This window comes from Gadus macrocephalus, chromosome 1 (assembly GCF_031168955.1).
Source record: "Gadus macrocephalus chromosome 1, ASM3116895v1".
Lineage (NCBI taxonomy): Eukaryota > Metazoa > Chordata > Actinopteri > Gadiformes > Gadidae > Gadus > Gadus macrocephalus.
The window spans coordinates 19,615,603-19,637,768 of record NC_082382.1 but is presented as its reverse complement, the minus strand read 5'-3'; the positions used below and the strand labels follow the sequence as shown (position 1 = coordinate 19,637,768).

Here is a 22,166-nt window from a genome sequence, read left to right as displayed (position 1 = left end):
TATACAGAATGCATAGATGTACATGTATGTTCTGATAAAACCTGTGATTATACCACTCACCCATGTCGCGGTTTGTCACTGCAGCGACCTTTCTGTGTCGCCTTTCAGTATGCGTCACTCTCGAGGTATTCTGTCTGGTTCCTCAGCTTCCACAGACTGCCTTGAATCTTCACCTCGTCCTTATTGTCCCACTAAGTCTTCTTTAGTCATGGAAAACGCGACAAAAACACTTTCTCTGCTCCGGGGAGTTTATCATAAATTAAAGATTGCATTGTTGCCCACCAATCCTCTTACTGTAAGCAGTTTGGGAGACGCAGCCCAGATACCTTGAACCCTGAGAATAGTGAAAATACTTTCCTTCATTTTTTTGTTATTATTATAACAAATCAGTCTGTAGCAGTCTGCGTCAGTTTAACCTTCCATCGACCTCGGAGCCTTCCCGAATCCCTTACACCGAGCTGAGCCGACTCTACATTTTTATGTTTATTAAAAATGAAAAATAAGGATGGACTGCTCACTCACCTTTCTGGAAAGTCATGAAAAACACGTCTGCCTTCGTCTAGTCGGACTCATGCTGCGAGTCCTCATCCGCGTGTTCTAAGTGTGTGCTAATTAAACACAATTAAATGAGCTGCCCCTTGTTTCCAGGAATCTGAGGCAAAGGGTGCATCCCATTTCCCCCCTGGTTTGTCCGGGCCCAATGCGATTAACGTCGTCACTGGCCTCCTGAACACTTAATGGAAAGCAGTGGCTTGGCTCTGAGTTTCACTCCGACCAGACACAGAGACACATCTTCTGAAATGCCTTCTCAAACATTGAGGAGAATTGAAAAAAGGCATGAACTCACTGGTGGATCGTGATTCGTGAGTGAGCGCAGCCTCTGCTACAGAGAAGGGATAGACAGGTCATAGGCTTCCAAGGCGAGACAATCCAGCTGTAGACGAAGCTGCACTATGTAACCTCCTGTTAAATATGATGACATCCAAGGCACCGATTTCAGTCCAAATACTCTTTGCTCCAAGTGTACTGGGGTAGACTACAGCTCCTGCGATGTGCAGTGCACACGCACTGTTACTCAAAGCAGGCGTGCACAGATTTATTCCACTATTTTACCACTTTGACCGAGATTAACATTTCTGCGGATATGCAACAGGGCTTTATTAATGTTTAGGCTTTGTTTTGCTCCTAACTTGTTTGGGCAACACAAGTATTGCTCTCCTATTCAAATGGGAATCTTTTTTTTTATTGACTGAATGGAGTTTAATGGGCTGGAGGGGATGTTTTCCCTGCCCAACAGGCGTCCACTCCCTACACCCTGGAGTCTGAGTCTCTGAGGATGGACTGTATCATGTCTGGAGGGAGCTCCCCCAGCTTAGCCATCAACACCGTCACCAACAAGGTAGGACATGGGTGCCACTACAGGGGATGACTTACAAGGGACATGCTTTACAAGCTAGGAGTTGCAGGAGGAGTGTTACACAGGAGTTAAATCAAGTGACCAGACGCAAGCAAGAGGTTTACAATTTACAAGTTTAGGTGTGAGTTACAAGTTCAAGGTATGAGTTAGAAGTTAGAAGTTGAAAGTTAGGTTAGAAGTTAAGAGATGCAAGTTAGAGGTTGATAAGTTTATGGTTAAAAGGCACAAGTTTGAAGTTTGAAGTTAGAGGTGAAGCTACAAGTTAGGTTATATGTTACAAGTTTAAGGCACTAGGTTGGTGTGAGCTTTTCTAGTATGGCTGAATCCTTTCAGGTCTTTACTGTTGTGAGGCTGTTGTACAGTACAGTACAGTACAGTACAGTAGCCGTCAAACTGTATGACGTGAAAGGCTGACTTTCCAGGTTCAGGAAGTAGAAGCCTGATGTTTTGAGTGAACCATCTGTGTTCATTAATCATCACAGCTCAGTGTCGAATGCATGGGTGGAGCAAAACGCTCGCAGGACTTTCATTTCTAAATCCAATTTAATTGTCCATCAATGGTTCCCACGTCAAATTAATTGGACCCATTTGAGCCGGATTCACTTTGGATTGACTTGATTCAGTTCCTCGGGCTAAATATATATCTTGTTGTAAAATTGTACAATGAAGTGTTGATGAAGTGTTTGATTGTAAGTCTCGCTTTTACCACCATGTGTAGAGTACATTTACCACCATATATAAAGCTCCCCCCTGCCCCCCACACACACACAAACACACATAGAAAAAAAACATGCACACACACAACTCAAGTTGCTTGCAGAATAGGGTGTAGACGAGCTATAATACAGTGGTGCAATCCAGCAATATAAAAAGACATTATGACAACAACAACAACGCTGTATAGTTCAAGTGTATCACCCTCCCACATGAAGCCATTCATGTGTGTGTGTGTGTGTGTGTGTGTGTGTGTGTGTGTGTGTGTGTGTGTGTGTGTGTGTGTGTGTGTGTGTGTGTGTGTGTGTGTGTGTGTGTGTGTGTGTGTGTGTGTGTGTCACAGGTAGCGTTGTACAATGCGGACACGGAGGGCAGCGAGAGTCCCGGCAGCCTGGGAGGAAGTCTGAGCACCAGCCTGTCAGACCAGAGCCTGGCCTCCCTCAACCTCAACACGGCCAGCAGCACTGCCCACCCATACCCCTCGGTAAGGCCGCTCACACACACACGTGGTTCTCTGACTCCCTCTCTCTCCCTCCCTCTCTCTCTCTGTCTCCCTCTCTCTGTCTCCTCTCTCTGTCTCCTCTCTCTCTCTCTCTCTCTCTCTCTCTCTCTCTCTCTCTCTCTCTCTCTCTCTCTCTCTGTCTCTGTCTCTGTCTCCCTCTCTCTGTCTCCCACTCTCTGTCTCCTCTCTCTCTCTCTCTCTGTCTCCCCCCCTCGGCCTCCCTCACTCTGTCTCCCTCTCCCTCTCTCTCTGGCTCCCCCCCTCTCTCTCTCTCTCTCTCTCTCTCTCTCTCTCCCTCCCTCTCTCTGTCTCCCTCCCTCTGTCTCCCTCACTCTCTGTCTCCCTCCCTCTGTCTCCCTCCCTCCGTCTCCTTCTCTCTCCCTGCCTCCTTCTGTCTCCCTCTCTCTGTCTCCCTCTCTCTCCCGTCTCCCTCCCTCTCACCCCCTCCCTCTGCATGAGAGCGACCGTCTGTGTGCTGATTGTAAAGACGATCATTGACGCAGCGCATTGGGTCTGGGGTCTCTGGTGCTGCTCGCTGTCCATGCCCGGCCTCCCCCCCCTGCCCCCCCCCCTCGATGAAGGGTGGTGGGCTGGATGATTTATGAGGGATGAGCACCCTCTCGTTCCTGGGGATGTAATCAGCCGTGGCCGTGTTCCTGGCGTCTTTCTTCCCAAGTGGGTCTTTTCGTCAAGAGCGCGTTTGATGTAAACACGTGGCGACCTTAGCGCCGATGTTGTACCAGCATTAGCTTCAAAGACGTGAGAAGAAGGGGATTTTTTCTTTATTCTCATTTGTTTATTAAGCACGTGCGGAGTGCCTAAACGTCAGGGAAAAAGCGGTCGAAAAACAGGTTATTTCCAGAGTCTCGATTATGGTCTATGTTTTCTCATAATTGCGCTTGTTTCTTCGCGCCGTAACCGCCTTACGCAGGATTTGCTTTTTGTCGACGAGGGAGACAACATGGCCGACGTGTCACAGCGATGGTACGAACGAGGCAGGAACTGAGAAACGGTGAATGAGTTCGGAAGACTTGGCAGGTTCTCAGTAACCTTGTTAAGGAATGGCTCCATCATTGGCTCCATTTATTTATCTGTAAAGAAGGACTGTGTTCCGGTGTCATTTTGAGCAATCACATGCACGCCATCCGTTTGATGATGTCATCCTCCGGAAATTCAGGTATAACTTATAATACCGTGTGTGTACATTAATGGAAGCATCATGACTCAAAACATGCACACATGCACTCATATTATTATAAGACGCTTGGGATAGCAGAGCTTATGTATATATATATATATATATATATACAGTGTTTCCCCTGGAACTTTTTGTAGCAGTGGTTCTGTGAGTTGGTAACCTAGCAACGCTAGGGGGGGGGTCAGGGGGCATGCCCCCCCCGGAAGACATCTCTGAAAAATAACCCGTTAAATGCATGGGCTTCAGTTTGGTTTGAAATGTGCTGGGGACAAAGACGCATTCGGAAGTGCATTTTCAGAAGTGCTGGGTACAATGAGGATGCACTCTTTTTTCTCTCTTTAGTGCCGGCAATGAAAGGTTCTGAAAGACGGCGTACCCATGGAGCTAATTACTAAGGAATCAAATGTATACAAAATCTGTCTGGCACGTTTATGAAGAAAACGTTTCCAAAAAGCATCGGACATATGACCCACTATGTTCTGCTCCATGTATCCAATGTTGACAACGTGACATGACATGGCTGAGCTACCAACATAAACAAGAGGAGCTAGGAAAGGAAATGAAATGCGTGTTTAAGTTCAGAAGGGGCAAACGTGTGGCTACACAAAGCACTACAAAAGTCGTCAAGATTGAAAAAGGAAAAATTATTTGTTGCACAGCTGAACGCTGTATCACATCATGAGCCGGCTGTTCTCAATTCACAACACGCATTTCATCCAAGCTAGCCTACATCAGGCATTCTGACCAAACCTCATGCACTCCCCCCCACAATTATTCCAGAATTCAAGCAAAGCAAGAATGACCAAAAGTCACTTTGAATCAACAAGGGACTGACTCCACCGACTATCAATTGCTATCCAAAATTAAAACAGCCCACCACATGAGTGCAAAAAACACAAAAGACCTCGCCACAGCACCAGCAAATCGTAAGCAATAAATATTGCGTCTTACCTTTATTTATGTGGCAGTGGTCTGCAGAGTTCAACAGGTTATCGTTCTGATACTGTCCATGGTACTAGCAACCTGCTCTGGTGCATTTTACCTATGTATTCAGGCTAAAATGACTTGATTGTCTGATGACTCATCATTGCATCCCAGCCAAAGAGTATTGGTATTATTAGTATTGGCTACTTGCCAAAACGAAAAAATAACTTCACAGTGTGTCAATTTTACAATGCATTTGTTATCATTCGTAGCGTTGATCAGCAGAGAAATAGTTCGCCAAAGTCGTTGACGTCGCTTAGCAACCGAATACGCTGGGGTTGATAAGTTACCGGACTGCGGAGTGATACAGATGACGTGAATCATAGGCAAAAAAATCCACTTTCCTTGACAGCGGTCAAAAATGCTGGACGTGAGCATTCCACGGCATTGAGAAGAGCCGTGTAATAAGGAAGGGTTAATCACCGAGAGGCAGGGCAATAAACAGTTTGATATGCCCGGCTCTTGGACGGCTTAGATGCGTGTGATGCGATGTCTTTGGATCGTCGGTGCCGTTAAAGTAACATTTATAAACGTTTACTACTTACGGCACGGACAATCCGAAACCCAAGTGGAATCTAGATGGAAAAAGTGTGTAGTTCAAAACGTGAGCAGCATTTACTTCTTCGTCACCTGGAGAGCTTGTTATGTATAATCATTAAAAAAAAACATGCTATCGGAGCCTCGGAGGCAGGACTTATTCTTCAGAGGTCTATTCATACTTTTATGAATTGAGAAGAGCCGTGTAATAAACAAAAATAATTGACAGCTGAACGTTGGGAAGGCGATGCAAGTGAGAGGAGCAGTCTACAGCATTGAGAAGAGCCGTGTAATAATCCATAATAATTAAACTCAAGTTGTTGTTTTTTTGGGTACAAAATTAATCTTGACGAAAACTGGTGGGGACGCGTCCCCAGTGTCCCCAGTGGAACTGACGCCTATGGTTAAATGAGTACTTCTGGTGAGATTTTTTGGGGAACATTTACAGATTGAGCTTCCAAATATGACAGAGTCAACAGAGTCAAGGTATCTGCTGGGCCAGATCATTGTGCAAATGGGCCTTGAACTTGGCAGAAACAATTGTATTTACATATATATATTTCTTTTTTTTGCAGTGGCGCTGACAATCCGCCGCTGCTGAACGCATATATGGGAAACATATATATATAACATCAATTTGGTCAATACTAATCCCTGATCCAGCAGTCCTACTTTTATCGAAGAACTTCAGGGGTTGGAAACCAAGAACTACAAAGGGCGGAGTTACTCATTGTTTACCGTCGCGTTACGGAGATATTCCACCGAGGTGAAACTCATGTGCACGAGTGGATGAATCGTCGGGAAAGGGATTTCAATAAGTGTATTCCTACACAATCACGTCGGTCAATCACATGCTCACAGATTCCTGCCCCCAGCAAGAGGATTGATCAAAACTAATATGAAGCGAGAGAAAGTTAAACACCCATTCACCAGAGTTTAGCTCGTCTGCCATCAGGCCTCAGACGGTAATCGTCTGATTAAACGTCTGATTTGTGAGACTATGTCGATACTAATCAACGGGAGAGGTGTTGTGACGATAGCACATGTATAATTCCCCCTTCATTACCAGAACTGGCCTGGAAGAGGCTGGGATGAGCACTCGGGGTCGTGGTAATGCACTCAGCACTCGGCCCCCACTCCTGTGTGTTTGAGCATTGTATGTATATGATCTCAGTGAGTCATCGCGTTGCAGCTCACAAACAAAGCTCTCAATCACCGAGGCGGTCGTGTTTTAATGGCATCAGAAGATCTCTGCGGCTGTGATGAGACGCATGGAGAGGTTGGCTGTGATGTGATGAGTTATAGTAACGCTCCGTCATGCAAACACCACGCACACATGACACCACCGGTTACAGCTCTGTCGTTGAAAGGCGGAAATTATGTTAACCTGATGTTTTTCTTTTTTTGAGGGGGTTTGGGAGATTCTCTTTACTTCATGTTTTAATCGAAGCAAACCAATGGGATTCAACGTGTGCGCAAACGCACACACACACACACACACACACACACACACACACACACACACACACACACACACACACACACACACACACACGCGTGCAATCACACAGACACACACAGACACACACACATGCACGCACGCACGCACATGCAGACACAAACAAGCAGACATATTCCCGGACCAATGCATGAAAGCATAAATACATAGAAGACAAACAGAGGCAAACAGAAGTATTTTTGCCTAGTATCTGTCACGCACACACACAGACAAACTTACACACATACACACACACAGACAGACGAACACACACACATACACACACAGACACACGGCAACGGAGGTGTGCCAGTGCCTGAGGTCTTGGATGAGGCAGTAGGTCTACTCTTGGCAGACAACTGGATATACAGGGACGTACTTGGCCAGTTAACACAGTGGCTGCTCAAATTGATCAAATACTTCCTTGTCCTCTGCTAAACAAGGTCCTTTGGCTATTTGAATCAATTAGTCGCATGTGGACACTGTGTGTGTGTGTGTGTGTGTGTGTGTATGTGCAGGCTTTTACGTGTTTGAGTGTGTTGGGGGGCGGGGGGGGGGGGGGGCGGTGTTACACATCTTGCTTGTTTGTGATAATAAATTGACTTTTTAACGGAGGAGATTAGGTTGGCACACTAGGGGCTGGCCAATTTCTATCCAATAATTAATCTCTCAGTAAAGTTTCAGACGCAGGGCTGATTATTATTCCCCGGCCGTAACTATATCTTTATAATTCACAGATGATGCGATTTTCAAGATGTAATGTCCATTTAATGGAAATTTCTCATTTTTCTTCCATTTGTGCTACTTTATCGTTCTAAACCTCCCGTTCAGGTTGATACTCACCGTGGCTGGAGTCCAACACAGAATAACGTTGTGTTCCCAACCCCAGTTTGCTGTGACTGGTGACTAACGTTTTCACGCTATTGATTTTTCCGATCGCGGTCATTTATGACCGGTACCATTGTAGTGTGAGAGAGAGACTGTGTGATCGGCTCCGGCACTCACTGCAGAGTGCATTCATACCAGCCTATGGCGTCCGCAACGTTCTCCACCTCACCAGTGTGACCTGAAATGACCAGACCTTTTCTGTTTCCCATTTCCAGGTGATTGCTATGACCAGGTGACAGTGGTGAATACACAAACAGGTCGCATTCCACTTTGTCGGGAAGGACACAGAAATTGTCAGTTGTTAATTTTTTATTTGATCCGATATTAGTTTTGAAGTAGTGTTTGTCACCATTTGAATTATATGACGTGGTATTTACATTTATATTAATTTTGGAGCGATGACAACTATTCAACTCTAAGTGCTGCACAAGTTTGTTTGAAAACAACATCTGGGCCTAGCTAAGAGTATCTCTGGGTCAGAGCATCAGAGGAGATGGGGCATGGGTATGTTGGTGTTCCGGGGATGGCGAAGGATTCTGCTGATCGCATGTCGCTATGCTGCTCATTGGTGTAGCTCCTCATGCTGATCAGCCCATTTTTTGTCTCATTGTTAATTCAAATCCAGTATAACAAATGTAATACATTTGTTGATTTCAACAAGGTTTCTTTGTGTGTGTGTGTGTGTGTGTGTGTGTGTGTGTGTGTGTGTGTGTGTGTGTGTGTGTGTGTGTGTGTGTGTGTGTGTGTGTGTGTGTGTGTGTGTGTGTGTGTGTGTGTGTGTGTTCACATGCTGTGTGGCCATTTTTCTCTGAGTTTTGGTGTCATTTCAAACTTAACTCCAGCCAATACATCGGTTCACTGCACACTCTCAAGAGCATCGGCATCTGCTTTCAGCTCTGCTTGGAGGGTAGCCCAACTTCCAGCGTAGCTAAGCCCTTGTTTTGGAATTAGCTCCATCCTCTTTTCTTTGTCTTTTACTAATGACTTTGTTTTCTGAATTACAAAAATCCCAGAATCAAGGTAAGTTGGAGTTTCGCTGACCTTTAATACACAGAGAGACTTAAAAATCCCAGCTAGTGGTCGATTGGGAGTTATGTATGTCTTCTTCGTTGGTAGGTATAGAGATTGTTGGTCCTTCTTCAGTTGTGGAATGTCTGGAAGTTGGTTCTGCTTCAGTGGTGAATATAGAGGTTGTTGGTTCTTCTTCGGTGGTGAATATAGAGAATGTTGATTCTTCTTCAGTGGCGAATATAAAGGTTGTTGGTTCTTTTTCGTTGGTGAATATAGACGTTGTTGGTTCTTCTTAGGTGGTGAATATGGAGGTAGTTGGTTCTTCTGCGGTGGTGAATATTCGTTCTTCTTCAGTGGTGAATAGGGAGGGAATTGGTTCTTCTTGGGTGGTCAGAATAGAGGTAGTTGGCTTTCTTCTTTGGGGGCTATGGAGGTAGTTGTTCTTCTTCGGTGGTGAAAATAGAGCTAGTGGGTCCCTCCTTGGCGGTGAACATAGTAATGTGTCTCTTCTTCGGTGGTGAATGTATATGGTAGGTGTCAGAGCTGCACTGGGATGATGGAGAGGGAACAGAGTGTGGGAGGTTCTGGATCTTTTCTTTTGGGGGTGTCATGTGGAAAGTACTGTGTCTGCCGGGTTAGTACCGCAAGCACTCGGCGGTGCTACCCTCTGTCTGTCTGTCTGTCTGTCTGTCTGTCTGTCTGTCTGTCTGTCTGTCTGTCTGTCTGTGTCTGACTGTCTGTCTGTCTGTCTGTCTGTCTGTCTGTCTGTCTGTCTGTCTGTCTGTCTGTCTGTCTGTCTGTCTGTCTGTCTGTCTGTCTGTGTCTGACTGTCTGTATGTCTGTCTGTCTGTCTATATATGTGTATATACATACATATCTATCTATCCCTACTTAGTCACTAAACTCTCTCTGTCTCTGTCTCTCTCTCTCTCTCTCTCTCTCTCTCTCTCTCTCTCTCTCTCTCTCTCTCTCTCTCTCTCTCTCTCTCTCTCTCTCCTCCAGGTGGGTAGCCACTCGGAGCAGCACACCCCCCCGCCGCCTCCGTCCGCGCCCCCTGCCCCTCCGCAGCCCCCCCAGTACGGGCTGCCGCCGGCGGGGGAGGCCCGGGACAAGCAGCCCCTCTGCTTCTCAGACTTCCAGGACCTCAGCGCCTCCTTCCGTTCCCTCTACCAGCGTGTCTTCCAGCAGTCCTTCTCCCAGCCAGGTGAGTGTGTGTTTGTGTGTGTGTGTGTGCATGCACGCGTGCGTGTATGATGGGTGAGTGTGTGAGTGCAGTTTGTGTGTGTATGTGTGTTGGTGGTTGTGTGTTTTTGTATCTGTGTTGTGTGTGTGTTCTGTGACTTAGAGCAGTCTTTCTCCATGCATGGTGTGTGTGTGTGTGTGTGTGTGTGTGTGTGTGTGTGTGTGTGTGTGTGTGTGTGTGTGTGTGTGTGTGTGTGTGTGTGTTTGTGCAGGCTTGATTTTCAATATCTTTCTGCTCTCTTCCTTTCTTCCAACAAGGTGTGCACGTGTAAGTGTGCACGTGTCAGTACGGGGGGGGGGGGGACGGGACGCACGCGTTAGCCATAGCGCTAGCTCGTCGAGCTGCGTGCTTGATTGCCTTTTAGTGAGAACGCGCTAGCGGTGCTGCATGCTAGCCCGCGCTGCATGCTAGCCCGCGCTGCTACATGTGCCTTGTGCACCGATGTCTGCACAACCTTGACACAAGGTTGTGCATGTAACAACAACAACAAGCACGTACGTTTACACCAAGCAGCCTGCACTGTCAGGCTGCGCCCACATAATTAACTGTCAAGTGTACATCGCACTGCAGTCGCTGTAGACAAAAATGTTACATTGTTTGGATTGCAGTCAAAGCATTTCACCACTCAAACCGCCTCTTCGTCCTCCTCCACCACCTCCTCCCCCTCCTCCCCCCCCCCCCTCCTCCTCCTCCTCCTCCTTTATTGTGCTTTAATAAACAAACAATCTATTGTTCCACATATCTACAGTTTACGGCTCGCTCAGTCAAATGAGTAAAGGCAATTAGCAGGCAGAGATATTTGGAGGAAGTGGGGGGAACAGCAACAGTACGAACACGTATGCAGCGAAGCAGAGCCAAGATTTCGAGGAGCTCCGATAGCGAGCTAATTAGATTTCTTCTCCTAGCGCAGTGTTTTTTTTTTGGTGAGGCATCTCGCTAATTGCTTCCTGAAGCCTCCGGTCGGGTCATGTGACCTCACCCCCGTCGCGTTCTGTAACCCTGTGAGTTTTGTGATGCGCGCCACTGAGTGTTTGGCGTACGGCGGGGCGATGACCCGCGTCTCCAAAACCGGCTCCCCGCTTCCTGCTGTTGTACCCCTACCCTCAGAACACCAACCGATTATACAATTCAAACGTCCCTTTGGTTCTGAGATAATGTGACAACAGAATACCGATTTAGTAGTTAGTAGAACATCTAACAAGGGAAAGCGTTTCCCCCCCCCCCCCCTAAGACGTTGGCTAGGGGATTACACTGGGTGTAACCGCTGGTGACGGTGAGTCTCTTTGAGGAGATGAGGGAATATTTGCTTGTGACAACGGAAAGGAAGTCTGATCGAACAAAAGCTCAGAGGAGGTCGCAGTAATAGGTTCAACAAAGAAAAATCAAGATAACTTTGAAGAAACAAAGAAAGAAAACGAGGCTCACTTCAAAGAGGAGTTTTTTTTGTTGGAGCCCAAAACTGCGCTGATATTTGATCGGGGGGTAGTTAGAGCGGTCGGTGACGTATTCGTCCCCGAGGGGGAAACGGGTTCATTGTTGGTTGTTGTGTTTTCGGGCAGATCTGATGGGGATGCCCGGTGAGCCGGGCCAGCAGAGCCACACCGTGTGCTCCTACCAGCACTCCCCCGGCTCGGGGGTCAACGGCGGGGGCAGTGGCGGCGGCGGCGGCGGTGCTGGAGGCGGGGGGGCCCACCACCAGCACCACCACCAGCACCACCACCACCACCAAGCACACGGCCACAGCCAGGCTCCGCACCACGCCCACCACCTCCCACACCTCTCCCCGCACCCAGCGCACCCCGGCCAGCACTCCCAGCAGCCCTCCCCCCTCTCACTCCACGCCCTCTCCGGCACGGGTGAGACCTGCGACACCCGGTTTCACATCAGGTGTCACAACCGGTTCCCATGTCTTGATTCACGTCTGCTTTTACATCTGGTTTTGACCTTAAGTTTCATGTCTTGTTTGACGTCGAATTTGGTATCATGTTTCACATCTGTTTTCACATCAGGTTTCCGATCTGGTTCCACATCCAATTCTAAATAGGGCTGACACCAGTTTCACGTCAGTTTCGACATCGGGTTTAACATCTGCGCGGCGTTAGCATACCCTTTCGGTGTCAGAGTAGCTTTGACGCCACGAAGAGAACGAGTTTGGAGCATAGTGGAAGGCTGATTAAGACTGGCAAGCACATACATCAGCTTTTTCAAAAATGATTACTTAATGATGATTGATTATGATTACTTAATCAAAATTATGACTTAGAGGTATAATTGACAAAATGGCTTTCTGGGTCGGTTTTACATCATGGAAGACATGCAATGAAGTTAAAATCCCAAAGATCTTGATTCTGTGTTCACCAGCCCAATAAACGAGGCTCCAACGTGGGGCTCATGAGACGGAGAAAGGAAGGAACACTCCTGTGCTTAATAAGGTCACGGAGCCTTTGATACCATATGAGCATTCTGCATCTCTCTTTCGCTCTGTCTCTCTCTGTCTCTCTCTGTCTCTCTCGCCTTCTCTCCGATTGAATAGGGATCCTCTATAGGAGAGACATGCCACCTTGTGGCCAATTGCAGAATTTCTTCCACATAAGCCGCAGTCGATTAGACTCCATTTCAACCGACACAACAATAATGTTAATAATTTCCAGATCCAATGGGTGCTTTCATGCTGGTCTAATGGCCTTTATTTCAACACACTCCTGGATTACGGTGTCAATTAATGTATTAGATTTGATCAATTTATATCTGTTCTAAACCAAGTTTCCCACCTCGTGTAGATCATAGGACTGCATTCCTCTAACATGTAAAGCAGAGGAGAGGAGCGCTTTTAATTGCTGTGGTTGGAGACGATGTATGTTAGATGCAGTATTTAGTGTTTTAACTCTAGAATGCTGATTTAGAGTCGCAGCTGCTCTTCTGGACCTGAAAGGAGAAAACGACTTTATGCTTTAAAACTGTCTGTGTGTGTGTGCGTGCGTGCGTGCGTGCGTGCGTGCGTGCGTGCGTGCGTGCGTGCGTGCGTGCGTGCGTGCGTGCGTGCGTGCGTGCGTGCGTGCGTGCGTGCGTGCGTGTGTGTGTGTGTGTGCGTGCGTGTTTGGGTGCGTGCGTGTGTGTGTGTGTGGCGTGTGTGTGTGTTTGTGGCGTGCGTGTGTGTGTGTGTGTGTGTGCGTGCGTGTGTGTATGTGTGTGTGTGGTGTGTGTGTGTGTCCTAGGTATGTCAGCTGACTGGTATCCTAACTTGGATTGGCTAAAGGAAAGTTGCCGCATCGCCACCAGTTACAACTGGTCTGATGTCGACCTCTCCCCGTTCCAAGGTAACCCACACACACACACACACATTTTCATGAATGCTTGTACACAAACTCACACACATTCACAAACACAATATCTGCACCCAAGCGCCCATCGAACTACACACTATCGCTATGGCAACGAACACACACAAAGAAACTTGTCTTCTGAGGAACCCCATGGCTGTGTTCATGGCTGTGTTCTGACTTCAGCATCTCCTGGGAAACGGCCAATCAAACTTTGATGCCCAGAGCAACACGTGTCCCATCGAACAGATTAAGGTCGTCGGGTGACTAATGGATACTTAAAGATATGCTCGAACACAGTAGTTATCAGGTAAACACAAGGTCGATTTGCATCCCCACCCCCCCCCCATCCGAACCTTGTAATCAAAATGGCCTGCCCACTCTGGTTACCATAGTAACAAGACACGTAAGCATAAGGCTACAGTGGTCAGGCGGAGTGATGAGGTAAACATACTGCCTTCTGATAAATTAGCATTCGGTTCGCTTTACCTTTCTATCCCCGACGCTGGAGTCGCTGAGGGAAACGCGCCCCGGTCTGTTTGTTCGGCAGCCATTGACCTCTTACCGTTTATTGTGCCTGAATTATAACCCCAACCATTTTCTTCTTCCTAAAACAACAACATTTTAATAATGTGCGAACTATTCTTTGATTTCCATCTGCCAAACTTCTGCACTTGGCCCCCAGAACCTCAGAGTTATGAGTCAGAATCACAATTCAATTGCGAGGCCTTTATTGGCATGGGAAACATACGTTGGCATTGCCAAAGCACGTCAAATGTGTGAATCACTCGGATCCGGTATTCGTGGTGAGATATTCTCTCCTATTGCTATTGTTTGGCTCTCTTTCTTCTTCTCTCTGTCCTTTTCTGCTCTCTCTCTCGCTCTCACAATCTCTCTCTCTCTCTCTCTCTCTCTCTCTCTCTCTCTCTCTCTCTCTCTCTCTCTCTCTCTCTCTCTCTCTCGCCCTCTGTTTCCCCTCCCTCCCTTGTTTGTGCGATGTGAATAATCCAATTAGGCTGGGGCTCGGTAACAGGCTCTTATCACGGCTGGTGCACACAGACAGGAACATCCACACATGATGGATGAGAGCGGCTGGTGTAATGAGAGGCAAAAAGACCCCTTGTCCCCCCACCCTTACTCTCTCTCACTCTCTCTTCCTCTCTCTCTCTCGTTCTCTTTCTCGGTCTCTCTCTCTTCTTCGCTCTCTCTCTCTCTTCCTCCCTCTCTCACTTTCTCCCTCACGGTATTTCTCCCTCTGTCTGTCTCTGTCGCACACTTGCTCTCTGTCTCTTTCTGTCTCTCTATCTGTCTCTCACTGACTTCTCCCGTGTTCTCAGTCTCTCTCTCTCTCGCTCTCTCTCTCTCTCTCTCTCTCTCTCTCTCTCTCTCTCTCTCTCTCTCTCTCTCTCTCTCACTCTTTCTCTCGCCGTCCCGCGGTGCTTGACCTCCTTCCCACCGGAGTAAAGCTGTCTGCCGCCATTTTCTGGCAACCCTCCAAACAGCAGGAAGGAGATGCTCCTCTCTCTCTCCCTCTCGCTCTCTCTCCCTCTCTGTCTCTCTCGAAGAACAAAGTGAGTTTGATCCAATTGGCGCTTCCCGCAGAGAAATGGGAGGATTGTTGGTGCCTAGCTGATGGGAGGATAGAAGCTAAATGAATACTTAATACGGGGGACAGGTTGGGTTTAACTTCAAACGCAATATTGACAAAATCCATGGTCGTTATTTCTGCTCTACATCTTTGATGAAAAAGTTTAAGAGGTGAATGTTTTCTTTGATGCCTGCTCCTCGTTGAATGTTGTGTGCCTTGTGTGTGCGTACGGTAATATTTTGTGAATGCAGTGAAAGGATTGGCGCAGCCCTATCGGTTTGGCTGTTACTTACAATATCCTTAATTTGTTCAATCAAAACACTCTCGCCAAACCCCAGCGATGTCAGGGACACACAACCATCGCTCAGACCTCAGGTTCAAAGCTGAGGTCTGCTCTTCCAAAAAAAACCAACACAGCAACACAACTTTGCTGGTGCTTCCACAATCTAAATCACTGTGTGTGTGTGTGTGTGTGCGTGCGTGCGTGCGTGTCTGTGTCTGTGCGCGCGCGCGCGCGCGTGTGTGTGTGTGTGTGTGTGTGTGTGTGTGCGCGTGTGTGACCTTTGAACCCGCCAGGCCTGAAGGAGAGCATGCGTCAGGCGGCGCTCAACAACTGGTCTCTGGACGGCGCCCAGATGGCGGACCTCTGCTCCTCCATCAACCAGTTCTTCAGCGCCACCGGGGTCATCCCCGCCCAGACGGGGTCCCTCCCCACCGCCGCTCAGGCCCAGCACCCCACGCCCCAGCCCGGGGGCACCCTGCACCCCAAGGCCGGCCAGGCCCACCCTCAGGGCCAGGCTCAGCAGCACAGCCAGCACATCAGCAGCGGTCAGTGGGACCCCTCCGTGTGGCGCTTGTTAGGGCTCTGCCATTAATCCAATATTGATCGCCATTTAGATTTTTTGGGTCAAACGATCTCCAAATGAACATAACCGAGTTGAAACCAAATATTTTAATCCAGTATCTTTATTTTGTTCATTAAATGTTTTATGTGGAAAATGTGGAACAACTGGATACATATTTGTACGTTATTTTCTAATTGAACATTTTCTATTTTAACTCTAACATTTTTTGTAATTTTTTTAAGCCGAAATTACTAAGTGCACAGTTATAATGTTCTTTTTTTCGGGAGAAACGCCTAATAAATCCATCATGTTTTCATCAAAAAAAAAAATCGTTTGAATAATCGTGATTTCAATATAGATCAAAATAATCGTGGTTATGATTTTTCCATAATCCAGCAGCCCTAGCGCTTGTTATGTGAGGAATGAACCGCGACCGGGTGTCCCGTTATTGTGGGGTAATGAGCCTTGGGGCGGGCGATGTGGCCGAGGGCACACGGAAGATGCTTACCCCCTGCAGAGGAACGGATTTCACCGTGTAACGGGACGCTCTGTAGTGGGGTGTTCTGCTTATACGACTGATACCACAGAACTCAAAGATAATAGTCACTTCCATCTGTAACGTTTTTGGTTTTTAATCTGCTGAATCAGCTGAAACTGCAATATTCTTCGGTGGAACATTGAGCATGTTGACATCTGGTAGATTGTTGTATTTTTTCCGTTATTGTTGGATATGAATCGGTTTGGAACTGTTTAAAGGCAGAGTTGTGATAATGCACACCATTGAAACTTTACTGACCAATCAGGGCTAAGAATTTAATGATACTGTGGTATAATATCTTGAATTATCTCGAGCTATGATATATCTCTATTGCTACCACTGTTAAACATTATCTCTTCCTGGCTATTGACAGACTCACACGTGTGTGGTGCTTGGGTAATCAGACATGACAGCCATCACACTGCATCAGGAATCACGACGATCTATGCTAACACCTATAGAATGAATTGACAACATTATCATGATGACACACCTGCCACACACACACGCCACACACACACGCCACACACGCCGGCTGCGCTTTAAAAAACATCGCCATCTTAAAGGCCCGCCTCCAGCCAGGGCCGCTGCTGGCCGTTTCGGTGCCCTACGCGAGCCTTCATTTTTGGTGCCCCCTCAGGTACTTGTTGCCCTACGCACTCTGCGTACTCTGCGTATAGGGAGCGGCAGGCCCGCCTCCAGCCCTCGTCATGTCAATCAAAGTGTGTGATTCTCGTGGATGATGTCATCATTCCAGCCTGCCTGAGTGCAGATGGATCCGTGCGTCGGGGCTCATCTTGATAAGCAGCGACAGGGTTTTAGAGACAGACTTCTTCTCATGCCGTCATCCAACCCCCCCCCCCCCCCCCCCCTTCCAGGAAACATGTACATGGATTCCAGACAGAGCATCTCAGCTATGATGACGCCCCCTGGATACCCCCACCTCCCCCACCTCGCCCAGACCGGCCCCCCCAGCACAGGTGAGTCTGGGTCTCTAGGATCCACACCAGCCTCCAGCCAGTGGGGGAGACGGGGGAGGGATTTCAAAGCATAAGTCCCCATCAGGGCTTGGATGTAGTGTTTGGCACGGCTCGGACGAGCGGAGGCTAATCCCCGTGGAAGATGTCTTGGTGTCATGGAACACGGAGGAGGGAGGCATGTTGGCATATGTTCTGCCCTCTATCTGTCTCTCTCTCTGTCTCTCTCTCTCTCTCTCTCTCTCTGTCTCTCTCTCTCTCTCTCGCTCTCTCTGTCTCTCTCTCTGTCTCTCGCTCTCTCTCTCTCTCTGTCTCTCTGTCTCTCTCTCTGTCTCTTTCTCTGTCTCTCTCTCTGTCTCTCTCTCTCTCTCTCTCTCTCTCTCTCTCTCTCTCTCTCTCTCTCCAATATGCAGAAATGCATATAATAAGATTGTGGATATTATATAATATATATATAATATATATTATATCCATATTATATGTATGATTCTAGGACAATAGGACATAAGACAGGTGATATAATAATGTTAGCAATTACATTTTTATAATTTGGAAATAAGAATAATGCAATCATATGATAACAACAATTGAATTAAACAACTATCTCCCTTTCCCTTCTCTCTTTCTCTTTCCCTCCTACTGTCTATCTCTCGGTTTTTCTGTCTCTCTCTCTCTCTCTGTCTCTCCACGTCTCCCTCTCCACTCTCTTCGTCCCTCCATGTCACTCTCCCTCACCCTCTCTGTCTCTCACACCTTTCCCCCCTCTCTCTATTTCTCTCTCTATCTGTCTCTCTCCATCTCCTCTCTGCGTTTCTATGTCTCTCCTCTCTCCTCTCGCTCCGTCTTCTCTCTCTCTGTGTCTCTATGTCTCTCTCTCATCTCCTCTCTTCATCTCTTCTCCCTTGGTCTATATAATTCTCCATCTCTCCTCTCTCACTGTTTCTTTGGCTTTCTCTGTCTCCTCTCTCTGTGCGTCTCTCCGTCTCTCCCCCTCTCTGTCTCTATGTCTCTCTCGCGTCTCCTCTCTCTGTGCGTCTCTCTGTCTCTCCCCCTCTCCTCTCTCTCTCTCTGTCACTATGTCTCTCTCGCGTCTCCTCTCTCTGTGGGTCTCTATGTCCCTCCCCCTCTCCTCTCTCTCTCTCTGTCTCTATGTCTCTCTCTCGTCTCCTCTCTCTGTGGGTCTCTATGTCCCTCCCCCTCTCCTCTCTCTCTCTCTGTCTCTATGTCTCTCTCTCGTCTCCTCTCTCTGTGGGTCTCTATGTCCCTCCCCCTCTCCCCTCTCTCTCTCTCTGTCTCTATGTCTCTCCCCCTCTCCTCTCTCTCTCTCTGTCTCTATGTCTCTCTCGCGTCTCCTCTCTCTGTGGGTCTCTATGTCTCTCCCCCTCTCCTCTCTCTCTCTCTGTCTCTATGTCTCTCTCTCGTCTCCTCTCTCTGTGGGTCTCTATGTCCCTCCCCCTCTCCCCTCTCTCTCTCTCTGTCTCTATGTCTCTCCCCCTCTCCTCTCTCTCTCTCTGTCTCTATGTCTCTCTCGCGTCTCCTCTCTCTGTGGGTCTCTATGTCCCTCCCCCTCTCCTCTCTCTCTCTCTGTCACTATGTCTCTCTCTCGTCTCCTCTCTCTGTGGGTCTCTATGTCCCTCCCCCTCTCCTCTCTCTCTCTCTGTCTCTATGTCTCTCTCTCGTCTCCTCTCTCTGTGGGTCTCTATGTCCCTCCCCCTCTCCCCTCTCTCTCTCTCTGTCTCTATGTCTCTCCCCCTCTCCTCTCTCTCTCTCTGTCTCTATGTCTCTCTCGCGTCTCCTCTCTCTGTGGGTCTCTATGTCTCTCCCCCTCTCCTCTCTCTCTCTCTGTCTCTATGTCTCTCTCTCCCCTCCCCTCTCTTTCTTTCTCCAGGCCTCCACAGTCAACTGAGCCAGCAGCAGCACATGCTGCCCCCCCCACCGGGCCACTTCACCATGAGACGGCTCCCCGCAGCCGACGATATCCAGGACGACTTCGACTGGGACTCCATCGTCTAGAGTGGGGCGAGAGACACTCAGAAACAAGAAGAGAGAGAGAGAGGGAGAGAGAGAGATAGGGAGTAAGAGAGAGAGAAGGAGAGAAATAGGCAACGTTTGCCTACAAGAGAAAACAAAAGACAATCTAAAAAATTAATGATGGAATATGACTTTGCTTGAGATTCATTTAGTTTTTTTTTATCGCAAGGGTGAGGAGTCTAAAGACAATCATATAAAAAAGGACTCAAATGGATATGGGGGTTGATTGGGGACATTAGAGGCTATCTGTATTGTCTTGACTCATAACCAACCCCCTTCCTCCCCCCTCCCCCTCCCTTCCCAACAGGTTTACAAAGTCGCCGAAATGTTGTCTCGATGATGGTGAAGTCAAGTCTGTTGTCGTTCTTTTTTTTACCTCTCAGTTGTTTTATCGTTATTTGTCCGCCCAACATGCACTGTGCGTTGCGGCCTGCTTGGACTGGGTTGAAAGGTCAAACATAGAAAAGTGCCGGTGAGTGGTCAAGACTCTCTAAATCTCTCTCTGGTGCCATTGCTGCAAAGATACGTCAAATGCGCCCAGGTTACGGATGTAGGTACCCCTGGATAATTGGGATCAGCATAGCATCCACTTCAAAACAGGGTCGATTTTAGGTTTTCTTTAGCTTGTTTCATTCGATGGAGTGAGGACACGCCAACCTTTGCTTCAATTACTGACGGTGGAGCGCCACCTTGTGGTACAATCAAGGTTGCACTTCAACCTTAACGACCACAAAGCTGCTTGGCAGTGATGAGTATTTTTGTCATCATGCGTGTTTGTTTGTGTGTGTGCGTGTGTATGTGTCCTTGTGTGGGCATGCGAATACAAGGGTGTGTGTGTGTGTGTGTGTCTGTCTGTCTATGGGTACATTTGTGTGTGTGTGTGTGGGTGTGTGTCTGTGTGTGTGTGCGCGCGCGTTTGTATGTGCATATGCATCACTGCATGCATGTATGATTTGAATAAGAATAGCGCCCTCAGGGTCTTAGTTTCGGAGCAAATCAAAGCCATGTATCTTATCTCAATGGGTGGAATTTTGCTCTGAGCTGCCTCCCATGACAGAATCTGTCAACCCACGTCTCAATCACTTGGTAAGTCACCCTGCGCTTAACCCAGTATGGAGTGATGCTGTGATTCTAGCGTGTTTGTATCCCATAATAATATAGCAAGGCAAAACAGGGCATACATCTAGGGCCAATAGGATTCACTCTTCATATTCCAACTTCCTGTATAATGGCCAGCGGAAAAATACGGATGACCTTGATTTTGAGTAATTGTTGTGAACTTTGACCTGTTGAAGCGTTGAACCTGGTTGATGAAAACCTAATGTTCGAACAACGTTTCTTGGTGTCTGTTTTTATTTTTTATGGTGCTCCTCCCCAGAATGGATTCCACAGATTAAGCTTACCGAGACCAGATATTATTGGGACATTCTGACCCAGGAAAGTATGCTATATAATCTCCAGACACAGAGTACATTAGCCAGACTTCAGGCATGTTTGGCAATAAAGATTTTGGGGGATAATGGAGACCTAAAGTACTGTGCTCGTCAATTAATGATTAAGTATTAATGAAAGATGGCATTAGGACGACTCGCTGATTTTGCACAATTTTAAACATGGTAGCATTGAATGGGGAAGAATTTCTCTTCTGACCTTTTGTTGCATAAAAAAATTGATATCAATGAACTATTACCGCAAGGAAGCGAAGACTTAGGAGAAAATATTCAACATTCTGTCTGTCTTTATTTATTATAGATGGTGAGCTTTTCATTTTGTCATCGTGTAGCCTACCAGAGTGCATCGATTCTTTAAGGTCGGAATATACACGTTCACCAATCAAAAGAGCCATGTAGACATCAACACATAAATGTTTTTCTATTTAATGGGTATATAACAAACAATCTTAAAGTGGTCTTTCTCTGGAAAGAGCTCAACTCTAAACCAGATGGAAAAGGTTCTTCAAAAGGGATCAAAGGTTGTTGTTATTGACATTGAATGCTGTGTTGGGCTGAGCAGCAGCAAATATATCTATCTTTGTACGTTAGTGGGTTGTTGTCCTTGTAAATATCTGTATGTACTCCACCCATTCGCCCGTGAACTGGTAAAAAGAAGGACAGGTGAAGGCAGAAGAGGTGAACTGAAGTATGGGAAAGTATTTTGTTATTTGTGCTTCGAGCAACATTGTGTACATACCGTCCGTATATTGTAAATAAGTGCTGAAAAAAAATTTGCATTGGCTTTTTGTGTGTGTCATAAATATTCTGTGTATGGCGCTTTGTTACGTTTTGTTTCAGTGTTTATTAAAATGTCATTGACCATTTTTACCGCACAACTTTTTTCTGTGGTTATTCTTCAATCAATCATAATTGATAAGTGGCCCTCTATTATTTCATAATCAATATTAAGGTAAAATACTCCCCCTTCTCATAGGATAGTTTAGAAAAAAATTCATAGACAATATTCAATAAACTTGCATAACCTTTGGGTCGAATATTCAAACTTCCAAGTCTTATTTCTCAACATTTTTGTCCATACCGTTTACCGTCCAACAGGTGGCATCCTCGTGCCAACATTACGTTCGGTCGGTCTGTCTCCTCACGGCGGACCACCGGGCTCGTGCTGTGTGAAAGTCACACAGTGTTCCAACTGTATTTACGACCCCTTCTCATTGGACCAGCGGCGGGGGTGAGAGGTTGGTGGGTTTAAAAAAGCTAAAGAATCCCATTCCTCTGGCTAACATTTTTACCTGACAGAAGCAACAAGATCTTTGTGTTAAGAGATCGTTAAAACCAAACAGCGTTGGGCGAAGTTTACATCCACATCGGCCCTTTTTTTCTTGGTTCAAATCATTAGCTTTGGATTTCATATGGTCTATGCT

The 22,166-nt window shown here is 47.1% G+C and overlaps 1 protein-coding gene across 1 annotated transcript in view; it reads left to right on the top strand.

Annotated features, from left to right (window-relative positions):
• LOC132457392 (forkhead box protein J3-like) overlaps window positions 1–21,620 on the top strand; it is a 45,167-nt gene extending 23,547 nt beyond the window's left edge. Inside the window, 8 exon segments of the mRNA XM_060051690.1 lie at window positions 1,298–1,399; window positions 2,475–2,615; window positions 9,752–9,953; window positions 11,552–11,848; window positions 13,208–13,309; window positions 15,477–15,728; window positions 17,162–17,263; window positions 19,149–21,620. Coding sequence (XP_059907673.1) covers window positions 1,298–1,399; window positions 2,475–2,615; window positions 9,752–9,953; window positions 11,552–11,848; window positions 13,208–13,309; window positions 15,477–15,728; window positions 17,162–17,263; window positions 19,149–19,273 — 1,323 coding nt within the window. The 3' untranslated portion in view covers window positions 19,274–21,620.
• The last annotated feature ends 546 nt before the right edge of the window (window positions 21,621–22,166 follow it).